The sequence below is a fragment of the Chelonia mydas genome, chromosome 19 (assembly GCF_015237465.2).
Source record: "Chelonia mydas isolate rCheMyd1 chromosome 19, rCheMyd1.pri.v2, whole genome shotgun sequence".
In the NCBI taxonomy this organism is placed as follows: Eukaryota; Metazoa; Chordata; order Testudines; family Cheloniidae; genus Chelonia; species Chelonia mydas.
The window spans coordinates 6356293-6381135 of NC_051259.2; the positions used below are offsets into that span (position 1 = coordinate 6356293).

General features: G+C 44.5%; 1 protein-coding gene across 4 annotated transcripts in view; it reads right to left on the reverse strand.

Moving 5' to 3' along the window:
• Positions 1-16884: 16884 nt before the first annotated feature.
• Positions 16885-24843, reverse strand: part of PTP4A2 (protein tyrosine phosphatase 4A2) — a 30313-nt gene continuing 22354 nt past the window's right edge. For all 4 annotated transcript variants that reach the window (XM_043532169.1, XM_043532167.1, XM_043532170.1 and 1 more), the window contains 3 exons: positions 23920-24050; positions 20511-20585; positions 16885-19279 (listed from right to left, as the gene is read on the reverse strand). In XM_043532169.1, the coding sequence (XP_043388104.1) occupies positions 19171-19279; positions 20511-20585; positions 23920-24050 (315 nt within the window). In that variant the 3' untranslated portion in view covers positions 16885-19170. The remainder of the gene's footprint in view (positions 19280-20510; positions 20586-23919; positions 24051-24843) is intronic.

Genomic DNA, 24843 nt, shown 5'->3' on the forward strand with positions numbered 1-24843 from the left:
GTTGGGCCGTTTCAGGGGGTTACAGCTGGGTGGGGGGCTGGTTGGGCGGCTTCAGGGGGTTACAGCCCGGAGGGGCTGGTTGAGGGTTTCAGGGGGTTATAGCCGGGGGGGGGGGCTGGTTGGGCGGTTTCAGGGGGTTATAGCCGGATCGGGGGGGCTGGTTGGGCGGTTTCAGGGGGTTATAGCCGGATCGGGGGGGCTGGTTGGGCGGCTTCAGGGGGTTATAGCCAGTGGTATGGTTGAGGGTTTCAGGGGGTTATAGCCGGGGGGGGGGGGGGGGGGGCTGGTTGGGCCGTTTCAGGGGATTACAGCTGGGTGGGGGGCTGGTTGAAGGTTTCAGGGGGTTATAACCGGGGGCGGGGGCTGGTTGGGAGGCTTCAGGGGGTTACAGCCGGAGGGGTATGGTTGAGGGTTTCAGGGGGTTATAGCCGGGGGGGCTGGTTGAAGGTTTCAGGGGGTCACAGCCGGGGGGGGAGGCCAGCTGGGCGGCTTCAGGGGGTCACAGCCGGGGGGGGGGCCGGTTGGGCGGCTTTAGGGGGTTACAGCCGGGGATATGGTTGACGGTTTCAGGGGGTTATAGCCCGGGGGGGGTCTGGTTGGGCATTTTCAGGGGGTTACAGCTGGGGGGGGGCCGGTTGAAGGTTTCAGGGGGTTACAGCTGGGTGGGGGGGCTGGTTGGGCGGCTTCAGGGGGTTACAGCCGGGGGGGGGGGGCGATTGAAGGTTTCAGGGGGTTACAGCCAGGGATATGGTTGAGGGTTTCAGGGGGTTACAGCCTGTTGGCTGGTTGGGCGGTTTCAGGGGGTTACAGCCTGGGGGCTGATTGGGTGGTTTCAGGGGGTTATAGCCGGGGGGGGGCTGGTTGGGAGCTTTCAGTGTGTTATAGCTGGGGGGCTGGTTGAGTGGGTCCTGGGGTTAGCTTGGAGGGGGCTGGTTGGGGTTGTCTTGGCATTGGTAGCTGGGATGGGTGTGACTAGAAGTTGAGGCCTAGTAGGGAGGCACTTCAGTGTTTGTAGCCGGGAGACAAGATTAATTGGGGGTGGGGGCTGTGGGTTGTCCAAGGGGGAGTATAATTTTGTTAGCAGGAAGGTGACATTGCCAAGATTACCCACGCAGTCCTTCCCGCCCATTACATGCAGCAAATCCCAACAACCCTAATGATGATCCACCTACCTCTGTGGTGGGCCTGGCACACCATCTGCCCCTTGGGTGACCTATTGACTGGCACCCAGTGGTATCTGTGGTACCCCAAATGCTAAATCTCACAGCAGTGTGTGCATGTGTGGGGTGTGCTGCAATTCAGCCTCCATTTACGCTCAAGCTCTGTGTGCAGGTGACATACCAGGCCCAGCACTATAAAAGAGGTTTCCCAGCGCTCTAAAAAACCACCTCCACGAAGGGTGTAGCTACCAGCACTGGGAGTACGGTTTATATTGGCGCTTTACAGCACTGAAACTTGCAGTGCTCGGGGGTGGGAGGGCATGTTTTTTCACACCTCTGAGCGAGAAAGTTGCAGTGCTGTAAAGTGTCAATGTAGACAAGCCCTGGGTCGTCAAGTCAGATCACCACACTATTCCTGGTGACCCACCTAGCCTGAGTTTGTCCTTGTCCTTGGAAGCCTTTCAAGTCCCTGTAAACTTAATTGTTCCGCAAAGCCAGCCAGCACTGAACAACTGACGCACTTGGAAACCGCCTTCAAACGCTTCAATTAAACTGCTGGGTGGGGATGGATATGACTACAGCCATAAGCCCTGCAGTGACACACTCTGCTTGTAATTCTTGTACTCTGGCAAGAAATGTTCCCTCTAGGTCATGGGCGAGGCATGTTGGCAAGATAAAGGGAAGCTTGCACTGCCTCTGCCCAGGTAGAGGACTCCACTTTTGGAGGCTGGCGATCACCGTTCCACAGCACAGAATTTAAAAGTTAAAAGAGAAATCCGTGTATTCTGACCAGTCGTTCCTGAGTAGCTGCTGTTCCGCTGGTTCAGATAACTTTTATTAGTTGTGTGGGGTATATGATGATTATTATAGTAGCATCTGCATATCTCAGCTGAAAGCAGGGCCCCAGTGTGCTAGAGGTTGTACAGACTCATAGTAAAAGATGGTCCCTGCTCAACAAAGCTTACAGTCGTTCTATGCAAAACAGACAAAGGGCTGAGGGGAAACAGAGGCACAGGGAGGGAAAGTGACTTGTCCAGGGTCACACAGTAGGTCAGTGATAGAGCTGGGAATAAACCCCACCTTTCCAGTTGTCACAAATAGCTAGCACATAGCCCCAAACTTCTACCATGGTAGGGCTGTCAAACTGACAGTGGGACGAATTAAATGTTTAGTTATGTTTTGTGGCCCAGGGCTACGAAGAAATCCAAGTTAAATTATCCTGTATCCACAGCACATATCCCACTGATGGCAGTGGGAAATTTGCAGAAAGATCCAGCAGCATAACAGTCACCACCCTACTGAGATGAAAGAGGCAGCTCACATTTCTCCTCACCGGGGTGGGGGTGGGGGGCAGGGTTGTTTCAGGCTCTGTAAGATTGGGCAACATTGGGATGATTTCTTCACCACCATAAGAGCTATCACTTTTTTCCATGTGAAAGTTTGCATTCTGTAGGTTTTTTCAGAGGCCAACCCTAGCCTGTCGAACTCGTTACTGCAAGATCTAAAAAACCACCGCTAACCGCCCCATTTTCTAGTCCAAATGTAAAGCACACCTCTTCCACTTTGCCTTCCCCAACAATAACCCATAAACATCAGCTATTAAGGGCTTGTCTTGGGAGTTATTCAGGAACAGCTCTTACATTTTCCCTATCTTTTTCTAGAATAACTTTCATGTTTAGACAAGCCCTAAATAACATTAAAACAAACAAGCAAAACTCGTGTAATTTCACCCTTGGAGGACAAAGAGAGAAACCACAGTGGACAGATGTTAGTCACTGTGTTCCTTTTAAACCCTGGAACGCTCTTGGATACCATGGGATGAAAGCAGGATAAGAACCTAGAAATGGCTAAGAACTTAGAAACAGAACAGTAAATAAACAACCTAGATCTGTCAGGGGGGTCACCTAAGCACAGCAAGTAGGTTAGATGTTTGACACACCTGACTTGAAGTAGGAGCCACTGGCTGACATTCTGAGAACCAGCGCTATTATCCCATTATTATCTTATATTTTGTTAGCAGTTAGTTTCTTTACTGCCTCCATATATTTGTAAAATAAAGATCTGCCTAATGCTATTTTACACTGCCTACTGTTATAGGAGAAGGGTCTGTTGATGAAGGCATAGAACTTGGAGAGCTAGGTTGATTCTCAGCCCTTATTGTTTGTATCATGGCACTACCTGGGGGCCCCAGTCAGGGATCAGGACCCCATTGTTAGGCACAGGACACACATCTAACAAACGGACAGTCCTAGCCCCAAAGAGTTGACAGTCTAAGTCTGGGACCAGCCACAGACCTCGTGATTTGGGCAAGTCAATTCATTTCACTGCACCTCAATTCACATCTATAAAATGGGAGCATTAATCCTTGCTTGCCTCCTGGGGTGATGTGAGGATTAAATCACTAATCCTCTCAAAATTCTGTGAATGGAACATGCTATATAATTGCAAAGTACTATCACTGTATGTAAGAAAATAACATACTGTATAACCAAGGGCACAAAAACCTTGCTATGCTGTACTTGCAGCATACCTGGAGTCCAAGGGCTGCAGGTAATTTATCATTTTAGTTAAAAAAATCCGTGTTCTCATTTAATAAGTGCGTGCTCTGAATCTTTCTTGACTGAGGAATTGCTTCTTGTCTGAATTCTGTTAGGATGGGTCACCCCAAATCCATCTAAAATTCCCTCTTTGTATCACACCAAATGCAAACTGAGCATTAAATAAATCCCAGCAGTGTTTTAGTATAATTTTCATTTTCTTGCTGTAGAGGTACTGTGAATTCCATATGCCAGGAGAAAATCCCTCTCCTATTAGCATTGCTGTGCCATCCTCTTTTGTTTTCCACTTCAACTACACAGCAAACATGAGGGTGACCTGAGTTTATAATGCAAGTTTTATGAAGTGTGACGATACTATAGTGATGATAATGCGAGAGAGAGAGGGAGGGTGGATGGGGAGGGAGAGATAGATCGATCGATCAAAGTTCCAGAGAATTCTAAGTAAATGAGTGCACCTGTTCATCCACACTGAGGAAATCAATTAACTTTATAAGTCTGCAAATATATTTCTTCCAGGCCTTGTGGGAGGGCGTAACGGGGTACAGATCAAAGCTACTCCAGTTCTTCCGGCCTATCGATTCGGTATTGGTTTTCAGGTAGCTGAGAAATTGCTGATATCCATTATGAAACCATTGCTTGCTGCATTCGGCTCTGCAGATTTTGCAGTCAGGAAGCCTTGGCTGACTAGAAAAACAATTACTCTGCATTATTGCAGTTTCAGTACAGGTCTTATACATTGAGAGGTTACATTTGGACTTGTCCTCAAAATTGTTACGTGAAAGAATGGCAGGACGGCAGTGGCTGTCAGGAAGTGGGCCCGCAAGAGACCTTGAGCAAAGCACTCAAACCAAATGGAATGAAGCAGAGTCACAGGGGACACATGCAGTTTTCTCTCTCTTTGATATTAAACGTGTGTCGTTTGAGAACACGTTCTGATATGCCCTATTGTTTACACAGCACCGTAAGTAAGATACACTGCACTTTACCGAATGCATAGAAAGACAAGGCCCCTGCCCCATGGAGCTTCCAGTCTAACTCAGACAATGACAATATATGGGACAATATCCTGTGAGTGGAAGATGTAGAGGCATCATTGGCAAGGAGGAGAACAATGTAAGAATGCTTTGTAATGTCCCCAGGGTCATTCTCTCTAGGGTCCTGACCAGGATTTTGGAACAGCTGTTGAAGAGACCATTCCACAGAGGTCTCATTACAATTTGACACAGAGCGCAATTCATGCTTGGGACAGGACTTTGGGAGGTTGGTCTGTGTTGTGTGGAGACTCATGCAGTGCAAAAGGGATCAGCAAAGCTCAAGGTCCTTGTACCTTGAAGGTCCAGTACCTTGATTGAAGGAGCTCCCCAAAAGACTTGGATTGAACAGGCTCAAGAAGTGGACTTAAAGGAGGAAAGTGGAAAGGTGGCATGAATAACGGTGCAAAGCCAAGAGTGGAAGAAGGAGACGAGGAGTAATTAGGTGAGAGGTAGGATGAATGAGTGCAGAGATGTGGACTGGCACCGAGGTGTGTGGGATCTTAAAGGTTAGGAGCTTATGTACTTTCCTTTCAACTATATCCAGCCTGCTGGACAGCAAGGGTTATAACAGAGGAAGCAGGGATGGGGAGAGCAGAAAACCGGGGCATATCAAACAGTCTTATCATGCTGGAATTCCGCAAGGTCCCCAGGCTTGGTACCTAAATGCAATTACTTTTAAAGGAAGAAGAAACCCCCTGTGCACTCAGGCAACTCTGAGAGCGGTATGTGAATCAATGTGTGTCTGCTGCTAAAAGAGCCAAAGCAGGGTGAGGGCAGGAGGGGGATGGGGTGATGGATGGAATCAGGGCTGAAATTAATTTGAACGGTTCCTGGTGCATTGATCCAGTCAAGCAAGTGGCAGACACATGGCCAAAAAAGGAAGAAGAGAAAACAAACCTGCTGTTTGCTGTGTGGCTAAAAGGCATTTCCTCAGCACAGCACTAACCACTTTCCATAATTGATTCACTGCTGGGTCCACTGGGCAAATGCTCCTAGTATATTTTTTATGCCCAGAACAAGGAGTTGATTCTAATTGATCTGGAAGCTCAGATGTACAGTTAGTTCCCCTACAGGCCTAATGATGTCATTCCAGAGTGATTGGGACCCTGGGGACTGCCACTCACCCTCCGGGGGTATTTATGCTCAGAGACAATTTTTTTCAGGCTCTGAGCATCTGGGGAGAGGAGGAATCAGGCAGCAAGTTCTGCTGCGAGAGCAGACTGGGCTATCTCAGTGCCTTGCTGAATCAGCACAGGACTGCTAGATGGCAGGAAGGACCAAGCAGCATCTTGGGCTGCGTGTGAGGAAGCCCAGACCCATTTGCATCGATGAGATGGCCTCTTTTCTCCCTATCGGCAAAATAGATGCTAATTCTGTCCTCCGATTGGAGGCCGGGATGAATGCTCAACTCTCATTCCTTGTTCGGCAAGAAGAGCTGAGGCTGGAGCTTCTGCAAGGCAGCTGTAGTGAGGTTCTGGGGGCTGTTCTGGTGTGATCCGTGTACAGCCGGAGACCAAGACCAGCGGTTCTTGGAGTTTTTGTGGCAACACTCATTCACCTAACCACACCTCCCAGAGAAGCTGGCTTGGTGGGGTGCTTGAAGATGATGTTTATGGGATGCAGCGGCCCTTTTGGATCAGGACCACAGCCCCAGACTGGTGCAAACACCTTGCTCTCAAGGTGGGATCAGAATAAGGAAAGTGAACAAGCCCAGATAATGCACCACCAAACCATAAGGGTCAGAGCTTCCTTCACTGTGTGAAACAGAGTGCTGATTGCCTCGTGGGAGCTGACTGCTTCCCCAGGTAGCTGCCAATCAGCTGGGCACCAGTTTGGAATCAGGAGCACCATGGTGGGTACTGTTGAGATGGAGGAGAGCAGGGCAATTACAGTTTGTTGCAGGGGCGTGTGGTCAAGGTGGCCAGTGTGCTAGAGATTATTGAGAGATTTAAACAGTTGGTGTTTCCAGCCATTGCTGTAAGCTATGCACCCATTCTATGTCTCCCCCCACCTCCAACAAACCCAGGAGCACATTACACAGTCAGGAGTGATGCAGACCTTGGTGGATCATTGTGATAGGTTCCTGGATATTCCCATAGGGTGGCCAGGCAAAGTGCACAAGGGCAGAATGCACAAGAGCAGGCAGAGGGGGGCTCTCTCCCTGCCAAACAGCAGCAGCATTAATGGCGTCTCCATCCCCACTGTAGCCAGAGCTTATGAAACTTTTCCCTGATCAAACAAGCGGGGAGAGACACCTGTTTAGCGAACTACTCGGCAGGGGCGGGATGCCAGAAAGCAAGATGGAGATGGCCGTTGACCACTAACCACAGCTCAGTGTTTTGCATAGCAAGTGAAAGCAAAGGTGAGACCTTCAGTGGACAGCAGAAAGAAGTGGCAGGTTGCAGCAAATTACACACAGCTGGATCCACAACCACAGAACTGAACTCTCCCCCCTCCGCGGCCAACTTCAATTGTGAATCCAGATCCAAATTCAGCAGCTTGGTGTTCTAGGATGAAAAATTCATTGTTTGTTACTCATTTCTAAAAGCATTCCTCCCTTCCTCCAGCAGCCTCTCGACTCCTTCCCAGTGTTGTCAGCTCTCACAATATGGGGTCTTTTTCTTAAAGCCACGGCAGGCAGAATTAAGAGTTTTGCATGAAAAGCTCAGCTGTTATTTAGAGAAAAGTACAATTCTAGCCCTCCTGTCTGCAGAGTAAAGCTTGAAAATGTGACCCGTGTATGATCCTACGAGCCCAGAATGCAAATAGAAAGAACCCAAAATGGTCTTTTTTAATCATGTTAGTTTTTATGCAAATCTCATGATTTTGGAATGCATGGGTTTGACAATAGTGCCTTCCTCTATCTTCCTTTGAGGCGATCTGAATTCCCTTCTAATATGTACTTTGGATCTTTCCCTGATTCACATCATCAGCAAGATTTATAAAATAAAATGCTATGAGATTAAAAATTAAATCACTCTTGTTGGCATTTGTCCTTCCACAGACGAGAGGGTCTGCCCAGCTTCCAAATGGTACTTTTGGGGAGCAGTGCAGAGAGTTTGAATCCACTGTCCAGCAAGCAAACGACAGATATAAAGATCTTTTAAGAAGCAACGGCCTGTTCCGTCTCTAGGCTTTCAGAGGCCGTTGATAGTTATCTGATTTTGAACGATAAAAAACAAATAAAAAAAGTCTCCTTCCAGAGGCCTTTTCTCCTCTTGAACCTTGCAGCAGCCTGGCTTCGACGTTGTGCTGGTGCGTCAGTGCCACCGTGGTGCCGCTTCGCAGCTAGACAGGGACATCACACGCAGTCACATTCCGCTCATCTGTTCTTTTAAGATTGGGTAATAGCAGTTTTGTCCTCTAATAAATGAAAGAGCGGCTGGTTTGTTGCAGCCCCAGCTGATCTTGAAGATAATCACAGTGAAAAAATGTCACCTGCTGATTTGATCCAGCCCGTGTGACATTTTTCAGCAGCTGCCCTCTTGCAATCACCCGTTGTTCTCAAACAGGTGGAATAAAGGGAGTAGATATAAATAATAAATACAAAAGGGTTGGTGGGGGAAATAGATTAGAGCCCTCATCTTTCAGCTGCGCAGGACTGGCTTACAGTGTGCTGGATTTACAAGTGAAAATGGTTTTAATCGATTCACCCTGGTCCCTAATTGATATTTGCACACATCAGAAGAAACCTTGCGCCATCTGGCAAAATAGGACACAGTTGAAAGTCTCTATTCAGAAGAGAACCAGGACTAAGATAAACAAAGGATGCTGCAGGTCAGGTGTGAGGTGCATCAGCAGAGCTGTGTAGGTGTCTAGGACAGGAATACAGGAGGAGTTCATTGTAGGTCTGGATTTAGTTTGATTACTGACAGGGTGTGAGAGCTCAGGAGTGGATGTTGCCTGACAGTTTTGGAACAGCTGGGCCTGGGGGACTGGAATATATTGAGGTGCGCTCACAGAGCTGTATGCTCGACTGCATGGCTCCTGATTTGAGCCAGTTCAATCATCCTCTAGCTATTGTGAGCACTAAAATTCATTTAAAAACAATTTCCAAGCAAAGGCACAAGGTTTGGTAATTTTGCTGGGCCTCTGGGAACCCAATTTAATTCCAGTCTGAGGGCCTGAAATGAATGAGCGGGTTTGTCTCAGTTTAACAACAAGCAGACAGGAAATCCATGAGAAAAATTGTGTTTACAGAAGTCAGGGCTTCACCTTGAATACTGGTATTACCTAGTAACCAGGAAGCAACCTCAGGTTATCAGTGAGATGAGTCTGGATTCTGAAAGCATGCATGTGCGAGAGAGATCAATGCTCTTACTGCTCCTGGTCCCAGTTAGTACAATCGTGAAGGCTGTAACCTCCCCCACAGGGGTGATCCTAAAGGAATCCTATCTAAATACAGTGGCATTTACGGACCTGGCAGCAATCCACAGCTTCCCTGTTGGGTTTAAATTTACTGTCATTAAGGGCAGTCGTAAATGTCAAACGCAAGGCATCCTGTAATGGATTTAACACAAGCTGGAGAGAAATTAACTGAAATGCAGGGTATTCATCTCGCTTGAATAATTATGCTTGCAGGAAGAATACCACTACCAAGAGCCAGTCTGTTCTAACATATGTCACCTTCCTCCTCACCCTTCTCCCATTTAAAATTTCTGGCCAGCGTCATACAAGGAAAGCAAGTCTGGCTCGTTACTCAAGATTCAAAAAATAGCGACAGCAGGTTGGGATGGGAGTCCACATGGGAATCAAAACAAGTCTTTGTAGCCACGCTGAGTTCCTGCTGTCCTAATTACATTTGTGGAGCCTATCTCATGCTGTACTGAGCTGTGCAGCAGAGAGAATTTTCTTTGTGCATTATTGGCTGCATAGAGTGAGAACAGTTTCCTTGACAACATTTTTCTTAATGGGATCTTTCTCTCTCTCCCCCCCCATGGCTGTAGGTTTGGGCTTGACTTTGAATCCCAGTCTGTGTTCGTAAAGGTTGCCAGGATTATTATTATTCTTACACCAAAAGTGGGGCGTTACAGGCGTATGAGAAGAAGAGGTCCCCGCCCTGGGCTAATGGCAGATGAGGGAGATGGTGCAGCTAAAAGCAAGTGACTGCACATTGATAATTAGCCCATATCATTAGTTGCATGATTTGCTTCTGTGTTTTTCTGGATTTCTTTTGAGTGGGGATGGGTGGGTTTGCCATCATTTGTTTTCATATTAGCACTTTAAGGGGTGGCCTAGAGATTTCATGGTCCTGGAAGAAGCACTTTTCTGAGGATGGCAGTGCAGAGGAGGCCGAACCACAGATAGTGCTCTGCATTACAGCAAGTTCTCCACTGACTTGTATGTTCATCTTCTCCACCTGGATCAGTATCTAAGAGCAGCCATATTGGGTCAGACCAAAAGTCCATCTAGCCCAGTATCCTGGCTTCTGACAGTGGCCAGTGCCAGGTGCCCCAGAGGGAATGAACAGAAGAGGTGATCATCCAGTGATCCATCCCCTGCTGCTCATTCCCAGCTTCTGGCAAACAGAGGCTAGGGACACCGTCCATAGTCCTCCATAGCACCGGATCTGTCTGCGGATTTCATCTCATCTGTCGCTCTGATTTGCCAGTCAATAGATCTCTCTCCATCAGTCTGTCCCTTTGTGAGAGTGGACAGATTAGAGTTGGCTGGAAGTTTTCCAGCCAAACAGTTTTCTGTCCAAAAATGCTAATTCGTGGGGATCAAAGGGTTCTGTGGGAACTTGTCAACGCCATTGAAACTTTTGACAACGTTTAGACTGCCTGCCTGCCTGGTTTCCTGCCAGCCTGCCCAACTCCTGGGGCTCCCCAGCTCCCTGGGCTGCCCAGTGTGCCGGCATCCCACCTGGCAGGCCGCCCAGCTTCCGGGTCAGGAGACACCCCATCTCCCTGGGCTATTTGGCTTCCCAGGCAGCAGGCTCACCAGCTACCTGGCTCCCTGCTTGGTGGGCTGCTAGGCTCCTCCACAGCCCATGTGGAAGGCTGTCAGGACTCCCCAGCTCCCTGGGCAGACAGTGGGCTTCCCAGCTGACTGGTTCCCTGGACTGCCCACCTGGTGGGGAGGTGGACTCTCCAGCTCCCCAAGATCCACGGGGAGCCAGGCGGCCAGCTCACTAGGCAGCTCCCTGACGAGAAGTTATTCTGGGCAGATGCAGTCTTTTAATTTGTGTTTGTACAGTGCTGAACACACTTGGGGCCCTAATTTGGGTTGGGAACTCTAGGCGCTATTGTAATACAAATAATAAAGAAGAACCACCACCCCATGAAATACAAATTTTGCTCAAGATTTGTAAATGAAAAAGTAAAAGTAATTTACAGTTATCCAGAACTCTGATGCTGGAAACTGGATATTTTGTTTGTTCAATAGCTTTGAGCAGTGCTATAAAGAATCAGCCAACATCCGTCAGCACCAAGATTCTCAACAGAGAGACTCGGATGGGACTATTCAGGCATCTTTCCTACATAGAATCATAGGACTGGAGGGGACCTCGAGAGGTGATCTAGTCCAGTTACCTGCATTCATGGCAGGACTAAATATTATCAGATTATCCCTAACAAGCGTTTGTCTAACCTGCACTTAAAAATCTCCAATGATGGAGATTCCACAACCTCCCTAGGCAATTTATTCCAGTGCTTAATCACCCTGACAATTAGGAATTTTTTCCTAATGTCCAATCTAAACCTCCCTTCTACATGTAATGATAGAATTTCTGCAAGCCATATGGGAGAGAGCCAATTTAGAAGATTATGCTTAAGATTCCTGCTTGCATCTGATGGGGCTTTGCTGGTGATAAAATTGGGCTGAGCCACCTGGATTAGATTAAGCAGGAGAAGTTTTAAGCTCTTTGGGCTAATATTTTAGTTAAATCTGGGCCTGAACTGAGCAGAGAAATAGCTGCAAGAAGAGGGTCATTGACATCTCACTGGAACACCTCTTATCAGAGCAAGTTGCACAGAATCAAAGGTTTTCTATTTAAGCAGGTGACTGCATCCAGCCAAGATCTCCAGGAAGGGCTGTTAAAAATGCCATTGATTAACTGTCCAGAGCAGGAGTTTCTGTTTTGTTTTAAACAATCTTACCCTGCTGGTTGTTTTCTCAAGGGATGTTGGCAGCAGGTGAGAGAGTCTTTACCTACTCATAAAAGAAAGTTTCAGGAAATTTACTGTTTTTAAAAACAACCATATCATCTCCTAGAATCTCACACCCATAGTATAGAAGTTTTGGTAAATGTCAGAGGAGGAATTGGTGATTTTCCAGCCACAATCCCCACTTCTGGTTTGATTTTAGCAACAGGTCTTCTTTGCTAGCTGCATCGTGAGATGGAAACACAAGTTCTGTTGCATTTTTCATGGTGGTTTTGTTTCTCTCCCACCCCATTTGTCTGCAACAGTTATCGCTATTCCAGACAAAGGGCCACATTCCACCCTCAGTGTTCTTGTCCACAGCCAGATTTTTCTTCCCTGGAGCCATAATTCCAAACAGATACAGCCCCACTAATGGAGGCTGTGGTATAGACAAGGCTCCAGCAAGGTCCATCATTTCAACTCTTGTGTCACCTAACCCCATTCTGAAGCAACCTAAGTTTTATCTTTGCTATTACCTTAGCATTTACTTTTGGCAGGGCCCATATTGATTAGACAATGCCAGAAAGTCAAAACCAAAACTTTGCTGGTAATTTAATTCTCTCTTGGCGGAATTTTAAATGTGGTTGGAAACACATGTCCAGTAGACAGAGCTGGAAATCGGGAGGCAGGACTCTTGGGTTCCAATTCCCCCCCACACCCGTGAGTTGAGGTGTGACCTTGGCCAAGGCATATAATCACTGTGCCTCCATTTTCGCTTTTGTAAAATGGGGGTAAGAATATTTACCTAGTCCACAGCGCTATCATGAAAATTGGAGGAGGGCTGGGAACAAAAGATGGTATAGACACAGGTGCAAAACATTGCTAATTACATCCCTTTCAGGGCTGAAACATAAAGGGGGAGGAAGTAAATCCAGTTCCAGAGAAGACTGCTCAGCTTTCACAAGCACGTGAAGGATTCCTGAATGCCAGCAGTTCTACAAACACACACACACAGTCAAGCCATCTTAAAGAAATCAGCCAAGGAGGCCTTTAATTGACCTCATGCTGGTGTGACATGGAGTAGCTTTGCAGTGCCCTCTTCCTTTATCAATTCAATAGGGAGGAGGGCATTCAGCACCATGCACCAGTGGGCCCTAGTGAATTAGAACCAGAGAGAAAAGAGCCTCAGAATCACATAATTTATGTCCTTAATACCCAACAGGGTGATGAGCAGCTGTCAGGGGAGCCCTTCACACTAACCCCATTAGCTTTCTGTGCCTAATTATCACTCCCTGGTGGCATCTGGGGTAGATAGCTAGAAACAACACATTTAGAAGACTCAAAATGGGATTTGGGGGGGGGGGGGGGGGGAGCAAGCAATGTATTGATGTTAGCAGAGTGCATAGCAGGCAGGATGGAAGGAAATAAAGGGCTTGAAAATACAGGCAATTAAGCAATTGATTACAGCTGGTCAAAAAATTCCAACAGAACAGTTTTCTGTTGGAAAATGCAGTTGTGTCAAAATTGAGCCAGTTCTCAAAGAGTCAGGGTGGGGGAAGACTGGGGCAAGGAACCTGCGGGGGGAGGGAGACCAGGACTAGGACCTAGTGGCAGGGAGGATTGGGACTCAAACAGCAAACTCAAAGTGGGAGACTAGGGCTAGCTGGGTGAAGAGACTGGCATAAGAACCCTGAGTATAGACAAGAATGTGGAGCCAGGGAAAGACACTACTGGGACAGGGAAGAAGAGGTCAAGCTGAGGAGTGAAACAGACAGAAGTGTCTACGCGCACAAGAGAACACTCCCCTTCAGAGCCTGGAACAGAACCCGAGATTCTTGAGTCTGACCATTCCTCTACCCTCCGCAAATAGTAGCATGTGTCATGCCCCTGACCAGTGCGTGTACTACTGTCAGTCCCTCCATCAGCCCAAGTGGCAGAGGTCAGTGAGTCCTGATGAAGCTTGGGGTGTCAATCTGATTGACTTTTTTTTGCCTCGAGTGTGCTTTTTTAAAAAGGCTAAGTTACAAACAAAAAACATTAATGTTGCAAAGTCAAACACTCAAAAAGTTAGGAAACACAAGAATTGTTTGTCTGTGTAATCTTAATTCAGCCCCCTTGTGTCTACAGCAATAGTATATAAAAGTGTTTTTCCAAGGAGACTTAGTGCTAATGATCTCAAGTAGCCTAGAGAATAGTTGCATTCCAGTCCCATTCTCTCTAGAGCCAGGGCTTCAGAGCCCCTAGGTTAGTACTCCTAGACCAGTGGTTCTCAAACGTTTTTTTTCCCACGGACCACTTGAAAATTGCTGAGGGTCTCGGCAGACCATTTAATGATCTTTCCAAATGTTGTTTGTACCATTAGCTAAACTATTGTAAAGCGCTTTGGATAAAGGTGTTGTATAAAAAGAAAACTTTTTTTGTTCTACAAATAAAAGCACACAACTCATATTTTAATATCAGTAGTCTTACATTTCCAGTGCAATGGATGTGCCCTCTCTGCCCTGCCGTGGCAGCCCTTGAGCTGGGGCTGGGAAGGGGGGGGTCTCTTCCCCCAGCACAGAGCTGAGGCTGGGAAGGAGGGGGGGTCTCTCCCTGGCAGCCGCAGCCCTGGAGCTGGGGAAAGTCCTTTCTCTGGCTGCCACAGCCCTGCATGTCCCAAATTCCCCCCACCCCCTCTTCTCACCTCACTGCCCCTTCCCACCTACCCCTTATTCCCCCCAAGGCCACCACCTCACCTTACACATGTGTCTTCTCCAGGGTCCAGGCCCCTAATTAGTGGAGCCAGGCCTGTGGGGCTTCACTAATTAGGTAGGTGGCCATTCTCTTGTGTGCGGCCACCCAGGGGAACTTAGAGGGAACTATCCGCAGACCACCTGACTGGAGCTCACAGACCACTGGTGGTCCATGGACCAGTTTGGGAACTTCTGTCCTAGAGTATAAAATGCAGTTACCCCTGCGGTCCCTCAAGTAGCACTACTTGTTTGGAAGGGAATTATGCCTAATGTAAGGAGAGTGACTATAACAGAAATATTATGGGTTAGGATCCTCACAACACTCAAAGGAGAAGTTCGGCAGGTCCAGCTAGTTGCTTTACAGACACAGACAGACAAGGTGAGAGAAGACTGGTCTCTCCTTTTCTTCATTTTGAGACCAGCATTCATTCTGAGGCCATACCAGCAACAGGAAAAATTCATCCCCAGGACAGCTTCCCAGGGAGCGTAAACAGCAAATAACGTTGGCAGGGTGCAGACTTTTTACTAGCATGTCATAGAGCCAAGGATGAGACAATGAAGCCTAAATTCTGCCAGTGGAGATGCCGCTCTACAGTGGCAGCGATACGGATACTAGTGTTCTCAGGTGTGAAGAGAGAACTATTAGATATGAAGACCATGATTCAGGCACTATTTAGTGTGTACTATTCAGCATAAATATTTTATGTGCAGCTGGCACCTCATTGCTGTGGACTATAATATGCAAATCAGTCCTATTTCTAGGGTCATATACATTTTGACAGGTTTGACAAAATCTTACATTCAACATTTTACTTCAAATTTTGTAAGTAACAGATTAGCCGAGCTCTGTATCTATGTATAAAGTTCTTACTGAGCTCAGTCTTGGGGTTGCAGGGATTAATGGTAAGTCTAATATAAAATCCTTTGACTAAAAGCATTAGAAAGTGAGCTTTCATAAAATTGGCGGATTTCAAATACTTCCCGCTTAATTAAGAATATTTACATATGCAAACTGACCTTAAACTGCATACCATCTCCATTCCAAGTGCATTACCTTGAATGGTATAAATACTCAATCAATTAAATGTTAATCTCCAGCTAAAGAAAATATCAGTGTTTGCATTTTCAGAAATGGATGTGTAAATATCCAGAAACAGAGGAAACAGGTAACTTATACTGCCACAAAGAGGAAATATATAAAGTTCATATAACTAATTTGCAATGAAATCTATCTTTTTCTGCTGATTAATTTGGTTAATGATGTGCTCCTCTTTCATGCATGGTAACCAAAGGTAGAGTCCTTCAGAAACAAGTGACAGGATTTTGCATTAAAACCCATTATATAAAAGACATTTATCCACACAGGAAGAGGAGATGAACCTTCACAGACACAGCTTCCAGTATGGCTAGAGTCGTTTATTATCTGATCTCCACTGGGGACTGAAACCTTGCATTAATGCACTGGTGAGAAAATCTGATAAAAATTAGAACTCTAATACTGATTTGTGGGTAATGCATCTGCTTTGATGGCAACAAAGGAAAGCTGACTTGAATTTCTATCTGTGGAGCTTTGAAAATAGCACTCTTGTTACATAAGTCAATTGTACATCTCTTCTATGGAGCTCCACTACAAATGAAATGAAACCGATTAGGACCCAAGGCTCAAGAAATTCCCCCGTGTCGCCCCAGACAGTGTTTTAATTCACACACTGCCAAGTGGCACATTGTCTAGTCTTGTTCAGGAGACAAGAAGAGATTTGCAACAAATCTTCTTACAGCACTTGGAAAGGCTGCACAGAGATTTCATGGTTTTTGTTTTTTTTTAAACCAGGTGATTTGGGGGAAAGAAACAGCTGATGTCTGCAGCAGTTCTTCCTCTTTTTCAGGATGGAACTGTGCCTCCAAATTCTCACTGAGTCACAAGCAAGCTCACGGTGTTCGCTGCTGAACTGTGGTCATCAGACCATCTATGAAGGAGTGTCTGTAGAAAGATTGGTCTGAATCCGTTTAGGAACCAGGGTAAAGAACAAAATTTAACCTCTGTGCAATGAGTAAATTAATTGGGAACCAGAGGTAAGAGCCATTTACAGTAAGAACTTTATTGCACTATGTCCAAGTGCTGAACCAGCTATTGTGCCTGTTGGACCCCAGCCACAATCGAGCTCCCCCTCCCCCTCATGTCTACGCGTCTGTGCACCCATGTGACTTTATCATGTTTTCTCAATTCAGTTAAGGTTGCAGGGTCATAGTACAAGCTAATATAGTATATTATAAATCAAAGTAAAACTAGGAGGAATGCAGTTATACACAGAGCATGTAAATAGGGTTTTTTATTGTTCTTTAAAGGGTCTGGGCTTTGGTTTTCAATCTGGCTACAACGCTTTTCCCCTCCAGTCTGACATCTCTCATTTGTCAAACCGACATCAGCTATCAATACTTTATTCAGTTCAAAATCAAAGATTTTAATTTCGCAGAAACAAAAATCCAACTGAGAATAATTAAAATGTTGGTTTATCATTCGGGGCGGGGGGGGGGGGGGAGGGGGCAATATTAGATGCTTCCAGCCTTACATACCCCTGCGCAGAATCAAACATTACCAATTATTTTCCTAACAAGTAGGAATTAGCATCACGCACTCTTGTGCGCCCCCTTTATCTACAACACACACACAAAAATTGAGCACGTTACACATTTTAAGGCAGGAAGGAGTTTGTTACTACATTAATACAGCTCAAGTCACGGTACAGTATCTGAGCTTTGGGGGGGTGCAGTGTTTTATAGCCATGAACCTACAGTGGGATCTTTTGGCATGTCCTTAAGTGGGAAGGTTTGAGTAGTACCGTCATTTTGTGTTTTAACTTAAACACACTTCTAGAAATAGAATTTTAAAATCCATTATGTGTTTTCTGAAAGTGTTTATGCAGTTTTGTTAGGTTACAAATTAAAAAAAACTTTGGACTAGGACAATATTGTACAGAGGCAGTTCACATAACCAGCATCTGAGGTATTAGTAAAGAGGGGGTACCAGTCTGCACTTGCTGGCACTGCTGCTGGGACAGACAAATGAAAGCCTTTGGTGCTGCACAGCAAGAGACCACAAGACAAGACGATCCTAAACCTGTGTTCAAAGTCCTCAGTGGCTGACCACTATTACAAACACAATGTTGAGTTGAAAGCACACAAGATTGCTAATGTGGCAGAACACTAAGCTGGCATTACAATTCATTTGGTAAAACCAGTTTTACTGAAACGACCTCTCAGAGGCAGTGCAAATGACTAGTCTTGATTAGTGCACTGAACCCAGCAATGACTCTGCAAAGAAAATACTGCACTGGTCCTCAAACAATACATTCCAGCCCCTGCCCCCCAAAATCAGCATTTTCCCCCACCCTGTAAGTTACGGCCTGCTGACAGTGTATGCAAATTAGGCATTGTTGGTGTGTAACCAGTGATTCTCTCTCAGAAAGAGCCTGGTAAAGAAAAAAAGAACAAGGCAATCAGTAATTAAACTGAACTGTACATGACGACCAGTCTGGGAAAATACCCATAACCAGGCATTTATTCAGAGACCAAACTGCATATATATTATCTGAGCCTCACATGCAGTACCAATGAGACACTTCAAGTCCTGGTTTATTATGTTCAAAGAGGCAGAGATAATCTGGACAATGACCATAACAGCCTTTCTGTTTCTTAGGACAGAGGAGTTAAAAACTCCCTGCCTGGAATCTTTTAGTTAACCAGGACACTTCTGGATTATGGATGTCTGAATCTTCCTCCACCAAGAAACAGTTTTTCTACCCAAATAGCAGAAAGTTAACTTCCCAGACAAGTTTTTTTGAGAAGTACGATTTAGTCAAGCGCGCGCACACATGCCCACACACGCACACAGAGCATTATTTGTAAAAATACTACCTCCACCAATTAGAAAAAGAGAGTCTTCAGTTAAAGAAAACTACCAAAAACATCCTGTCATTTGCAAAGTCTAAATGCCACATAGACACAGAACACAACCACCACTATATTTCTCAAAAAGTGCCCAGTGGGACTTAAGGCTGTCAGACTGCTCACCTACAGCAACAAAGGCTCCTCCTTATTTCTGTCTGCCAGCTCTCAGCAAGGAAAGGGGAAAAAAACGCAATTTAAAAAAAAAATAATAATAAGGGGGGAGGGGGAGAAGAAAAAAAAAAAAAAGGACGTCCCAAAGGAAATTCCACATGCCAGGACCTAACTATGAAGCACTGTCCCCAAACCAAGAAAATGGCTTCTGCACAACCCAATGCTCTGCTGATTTTCCTTAGACATAAACTTCACTTTATTTTATTTTTTTAAAAAAAGTTAAAAATACAGAAGGTTCAGAAACTGATTTTCTCCTGGCAGATATTCAAACTGCAGCTTGAGGAGAAAACAATCCTTCACTGAAATGTTTCTTTTTTTAATTTTATTATTTTTTTAAATCATCACCACCATTAGGACAGAGGCTGAGGAGCACTGACTCCACCACTAATTTGATGACGTAGTTTGATTCCAGATTCACATTTCCAGGTGACAAGAGTCCAGAAAACAGCCATGATAACTTCAGCCTTCGTTTAAGGTTTCTTTTACTGAACACAGCAGTGACCATTGGTATCTTTGAAGCGTAATCGCATCTTAGGTCGGTATTTCTCAAGGTAAAGCAGCTGTTTGGAATTGAAAGCTCCCCTCCTTTTCCTAAAATAAACAGAATGAAGGCGTCATATCAATTGCAAAAGTACGGCTTCAGTTATTGTGTATATTTCAAAGAAGATAGCTGCTCGCTGCAAGGTTTTTCCAGCCCCACAGAACTGTCACCTGGCTCACTTCATTATCCACTGTCTCCTCTAGGAAAGGAGATCTTAACTGGGACATGAAACTCGGGATCTGTAGAGCTGAATTAGTTAAATCTATAGATTATAAAACGCTTCCCTCCCTCATCTTACTGAGCAGACTACAGCATGCCTTTGGGTTGGGAGATTTAGTTTCCCTGGAGTCCACTGCCTCTCCTACAAGCAGAAGTGGTGCTGAATGACATAAGGGACACTCCACCCGCCCCTTGAAGATTAATGTGATGTCCGCATGTGTAGTATTAGATAAGTGAAGACATGACAACTAAATACAAATATTTGAAGGGAGTTAACAAAGAGGGTAATTTAGCTTAATAAGAAAGAGGTAAAGCTAGAAGTAGTGAGAGGAAATCAAGAAAGAAAATTTAGGAGGACCAAGAAAGTCCTCTTGACAGTGAGATGGATTAGGGAGGCAGTTGAAGACCTTGGAGCTCCGATAGCAACACAAAGCAGGGTTTTGGCACATGGTTGTATAGTATCTTCCTACCTGGTGGGCTTCATTTCAAGATCTGGTGCTACAACAAAAAACACCAGAACTTTGTCCTCTCTCATTCAAGCACCACTTTTGCCTTTTTTCCATGTTGGATGGCTGCCAACATTTCCTAAGCAGACTGTGCCCCTTCCACACATGAGACCATCAGGGTTCCTGCTGTAGATTGATCATGCTGCTTGGCCCAAGAGCTACAGAACGTCATGCTGCTATGGTACTTGGCCAGGCTACATTTGGTTTTGGTTCTTTAGTAATTTGTCAGTGTCCACCTCAAGCAGGAATTTTACTAAGTTCTTTTGTTAGCATTTTACTTTCACTCCAAATGCATTGGGTCACAAACCAGTGCCTTAATTCACAAGCAAATGTAAAAGGTTGGCTCTTCCCTGCCCCCCAACCTCCACACCCAGGAGGGTGTAAGCCTTGGCATTAAAGTTATGCCCAGAACTGGCAGGACACAGCTACTGGGAAACTATCAGCAGTTTAAGAAGTCTTGCTACAAGTGCACATTGCTCTTAAAAACACAAAGATAAAATTGCAGACAGACATAGGAGAGGGGAAACGTGCTGGAGAGCTGGTGACTTTTACTTACTGCCTTATGAACTGAACTGCATCCTCATACTTCATTCCACATTCAATGAGAGCCAGTGCAACTAGGACAGGGGCCCTACAAAGAGAAATCAGTATTCATGTTAACAGTCTAGAGAACCAATGTATTGAACCCCTCAAAATAGATCATATTAGTCTATAAACAAACAGCTTAAGTATCCTGTCTTTAAATATTTTACCTACAGCAAGCCATTTGCCTGCAGCATCTAATGTAAAATTCTCTTCAGCACACAGCTTTGCTTCCAGCACCAAAATCAATAGCTCCTTCAGTGTCTGCCATGAAATAGTAATAATGGATTTTTATTCTTTACTTTTTTACTATAAAATAATTTTGTACTCTGCTGGCCATAAATAAATGTGAGGTTCATCTTTGGTGCATTTAACTTCTTGTTACAATACAGCTTTAATCCCATACAGACTAAAGAGATGCACTGCTTTTGAAATGACAACATTGACACTTATTCCTTTTGCTAGGTTATTTGTGGGACTTAAGGGGCAATGGAATAAGATTTTCACCTGCAGGTCACTGTTCTGAAACCAACCCAGCTGAGTGGGAAGGAAGTGGGGATGGCTGATTCAGGAGTGCTATGTGAAGGGAGATGATGCTCTGAGTCCACGCCCTAGTGCTCAGTTGTTCATATTAGCAGTAGCACACAATTACACTTGCACCTTGGTGGCAGAGGAGAGGTCAAGGATTGAACAGAGGTTGTAACTGAACTACTTGCCCTTACAGTTAATCAGGAACAAAACTGAACAACTCTGGCAGGGCAGCTTGCTCCGTCACTGCTGTGCAGCACCTGGATAAACGCAACTTCAGTTTTCGCTGCTGTCAATCTGAAACCCCACAAACACTAAATGCACTTTAAAAACGTAAGTAGTAGAACAGACAACATTTGAGGTTCAGTTCCCAAGCAGCATAAATGCAGTGCTTCCCAAGGCCTAAGCAAAACTTATGAGAAGTTCTTCCTTTTCTTTCTACAAAAAAAGGAACCCAAGAGAAAAACCAGAAAGGTCATTCCTAATGAATAAACCTACCAACTCATGTCTGTAATAACAGTAGATGTCAAACTGTCAGCACACTTTGACTTAATGCTGGGCAAGAAACAGGAGGGCTTCAAATCATTTAATTGAGCTACAATCTGTGGTCATCTTCCACCCTTCTCCCCCTCCCAAAAAAATCCTCACACGGAAACAAGACAAAGAACGGAGTAGCAAATCATGTTAATTGCCATGTTTTTGCATTACTCAGGATTTTCCCTGCTTCAGCATTTCACCTCTCCCCTAGGGGAAGAAATGGATTTAACAGCCAAGTTAAGACCAGCCAACCCAACTTACATGACTCTTCTTGATTTTTCTTTATCCCACCTTTCTGTGTTTTCATTATACCTATTTAAGAATTTATAAGTCTCCCACCCCAATCACAGAAGCATCTCAAGTATTTCTCTCTTCGTTCCCAGCATGTAGGACAAGTAGCGATTTGTTTACAGAACTTATTTGTTTACATTTGTGAGATTGGATGTTCTATTTAGCTTTCCCAATTATCTGAAGAAATGAATTTTCTTTTTAGTCGCAAACATAGTGACTCCTTCCTGCAGAAGAAGGAAATTGCATTTCGGACCCACAAAGAAATCAGCACATATACGAGAGAGATCTCTCTTTACCCACCACTAAAATCCAGCCACGTTGGGGGAAACGGATCAACTTTTAAATAGCACATAGCACTAATGTATAACAGTTTAGAGGAGGTGGTGAATAGCATATTAGGTTGAAAACAAAGGAGGAAATTTAGGAGACAGTATAGGATTACTAAAATTGGATTATGACCAGGAAGATATCTGGATTTAATACTCCACCAGGAAGTACCAGGGGGACCTCAGGCACAATGGACCTTGGTTTTGGGTCTTTATCAAAAAATGGAAACTCCTACAGAACAGTTCCCCTAGCATTATGCTGGGATGGTAGCCAGTACTAATACAGGAGTGACACACACTGAATCAGTTATATTCTGCTGCATCTCAGAGTTCCCTCATGCAAGTACTGAGCTAGCCTGACCCCTGATTACCTTATGAAATCTGATTAAATGATTCAAAAGACTAATTTTAAATGACAGTCCAATCTGTCCAAAACCACCTTCCACAAGTTTATTTTAGATATTAAACTGGAGCTTACACATTTTGGAAGAGGTCATTAATAATCTTGTCAGCTGTCCTAGTAATTAGAAGTTATAGAAATCCACAAATCAGGCACAATCTTGGTGCACTCCCTTCCCGGGCTGGGAGGGAAGGTGATGCTGTCTGTGTGGGGAGTAGAGTAATGGGAGATAGGAAAAGAGAGAGGGAAGTGGCACACACATGACAATTTGCTTAGCTTCCAGTAACAAAACAACACTGCAATCTCAAACAATACCTGTCCTAGCCTTAGGATGAATATGAAATCTGTAGCTCCTGTGGAAATAGATGTATGAATTGTATATTGGGGGTAGGCAATACAGCCAAGAATTAAGGGATTGCAAAGAGCCATAGAACCAATATCCTGATTTACCAATTTGAGGAAAGGCAGTTTAGGGCTGATGGGGCAAATTACCATTCACTGGGTCCCCTAACCACCAAACAGGCTGTTTAACCTGCTGTGTATCAATGTATTATTATTCCAGCATTCACACTGCTGCAGGAAATGCCCTCAGTACTTCCATGTGAACCTTTCTTTTCAGGTGTTTATAAGTGACAAAAATTGCTCTGGTCTGCTTTTAAATGTCTCAACCTCAAAACTATAAGAGCTTAAAAACTAGTTTGGGACTTCCAAGCATTAATATATTAAAAAAAAAAAGTTACCTTTTCAGTGAAATGTTGCATGCCAATATTTTGTAACATTATTCAATGGCTTTGACTAGTTGGAAGGCAACAAAAAAGAATCCAACCATATAAAGTGCTTATAGAATCTCAAACTCCCACTGAAGTCAATGGAATAGAAGGCATTCAGAACCTTGTAGCTTAGGCCCAGAGCAAACAATGTATTTGGCTTATACTGCATATATACATTAGGTTTGTCAAAAAGCACAAGAGATTTTTAGCAGAGAGATGCAATGCATTTTCCACTGAGTAGATTCTCTAATTCTTCTGACACATTATGATCTGTCAGATCAGCTACTGTGAACAAACAATCCAAAATGAAACAAGAGCTTTGAGATACAGTTGCCGTGTCACCTACCATTTTAAAATTGTAGTAAGCTTCCTTGATTATGATGCTATGAAGTTGCTGATGTTACTTAAACATAGTTTGCTTGGTTTTTTGTAACTGAATGAATGCAGCTATCTTCCAGAATGAAATCTTCAACTAGTTTATGTATATGCTGAAGTGAATCCCTTACAAAACCAAAAGAGCAAGACACTTACCTTCCCAATCCTGCAACACAATGCACAGCAACACAGCATCCAGGCTCTTCACGAAATTTGGTTTTCAACAGGTTTAGCCAGTCATCAACTATTTGATTTGGGGGTGGCGCTCCATCATCAAATGGCCAGTCCTTCAGGGGAAGAAAAGGTTAGCTATAATTTTTGTGCAGGGATTACACATTGACAGAGAATGCAATCCACAATGAACAGCAGGGCTAGCGGGAGAGGAGCAGGGGGTGGCACAGGCTTTTATTCAGTCAACATCCAAATGCTACACGGTTGTTATTAAACATGTAATTTCCTAGTATTCCAGATACAGATTCAATTATACCATAATACAATACTCAACAAAATTTAAATATCCTTAAACATTTTAAATTAAAAGCTAATTCACTAAAAATCAGCTAATTTGGTCTAGTGGAAATTGCTGACTGACGACTCAGTTGTAGAATGGACTTTGTGGAAAAACTAAACAATTGTCTTTGAAATATCACTGAAATTTTGTAATTAAACAAATCTAAATAAACTGTAATTCAATTTAATACTTAAAGGAGGATGAAGAGAACTGTGTAGACTTTTGCCTAAAAGTACACCACTTCAAAATACTATTTGTACCGTATACTCTGCATGGAAGAGTCTGAAAAGATTGCTGCACAACTATTCCACTGGATCAGCTTGTCCAACTGCAATACATGGCATCTGATTAGGAAGAGGCATTCATACCTACCCTAGGTATTATCCACAATTACAAACACATGCCTCTTACTCATATGCAAAATATAGTGCTTAAAAATAAATGGAAAAGTGAATAACTGATTAGCATCTATGATTTTTTTTTCCTCCTTATGAAAGATTGTCAAGAACGTAAAGAACTGTCTAAATCATACTGCATAATATGAGCATGGCTATAAGTCAGAATTTTAT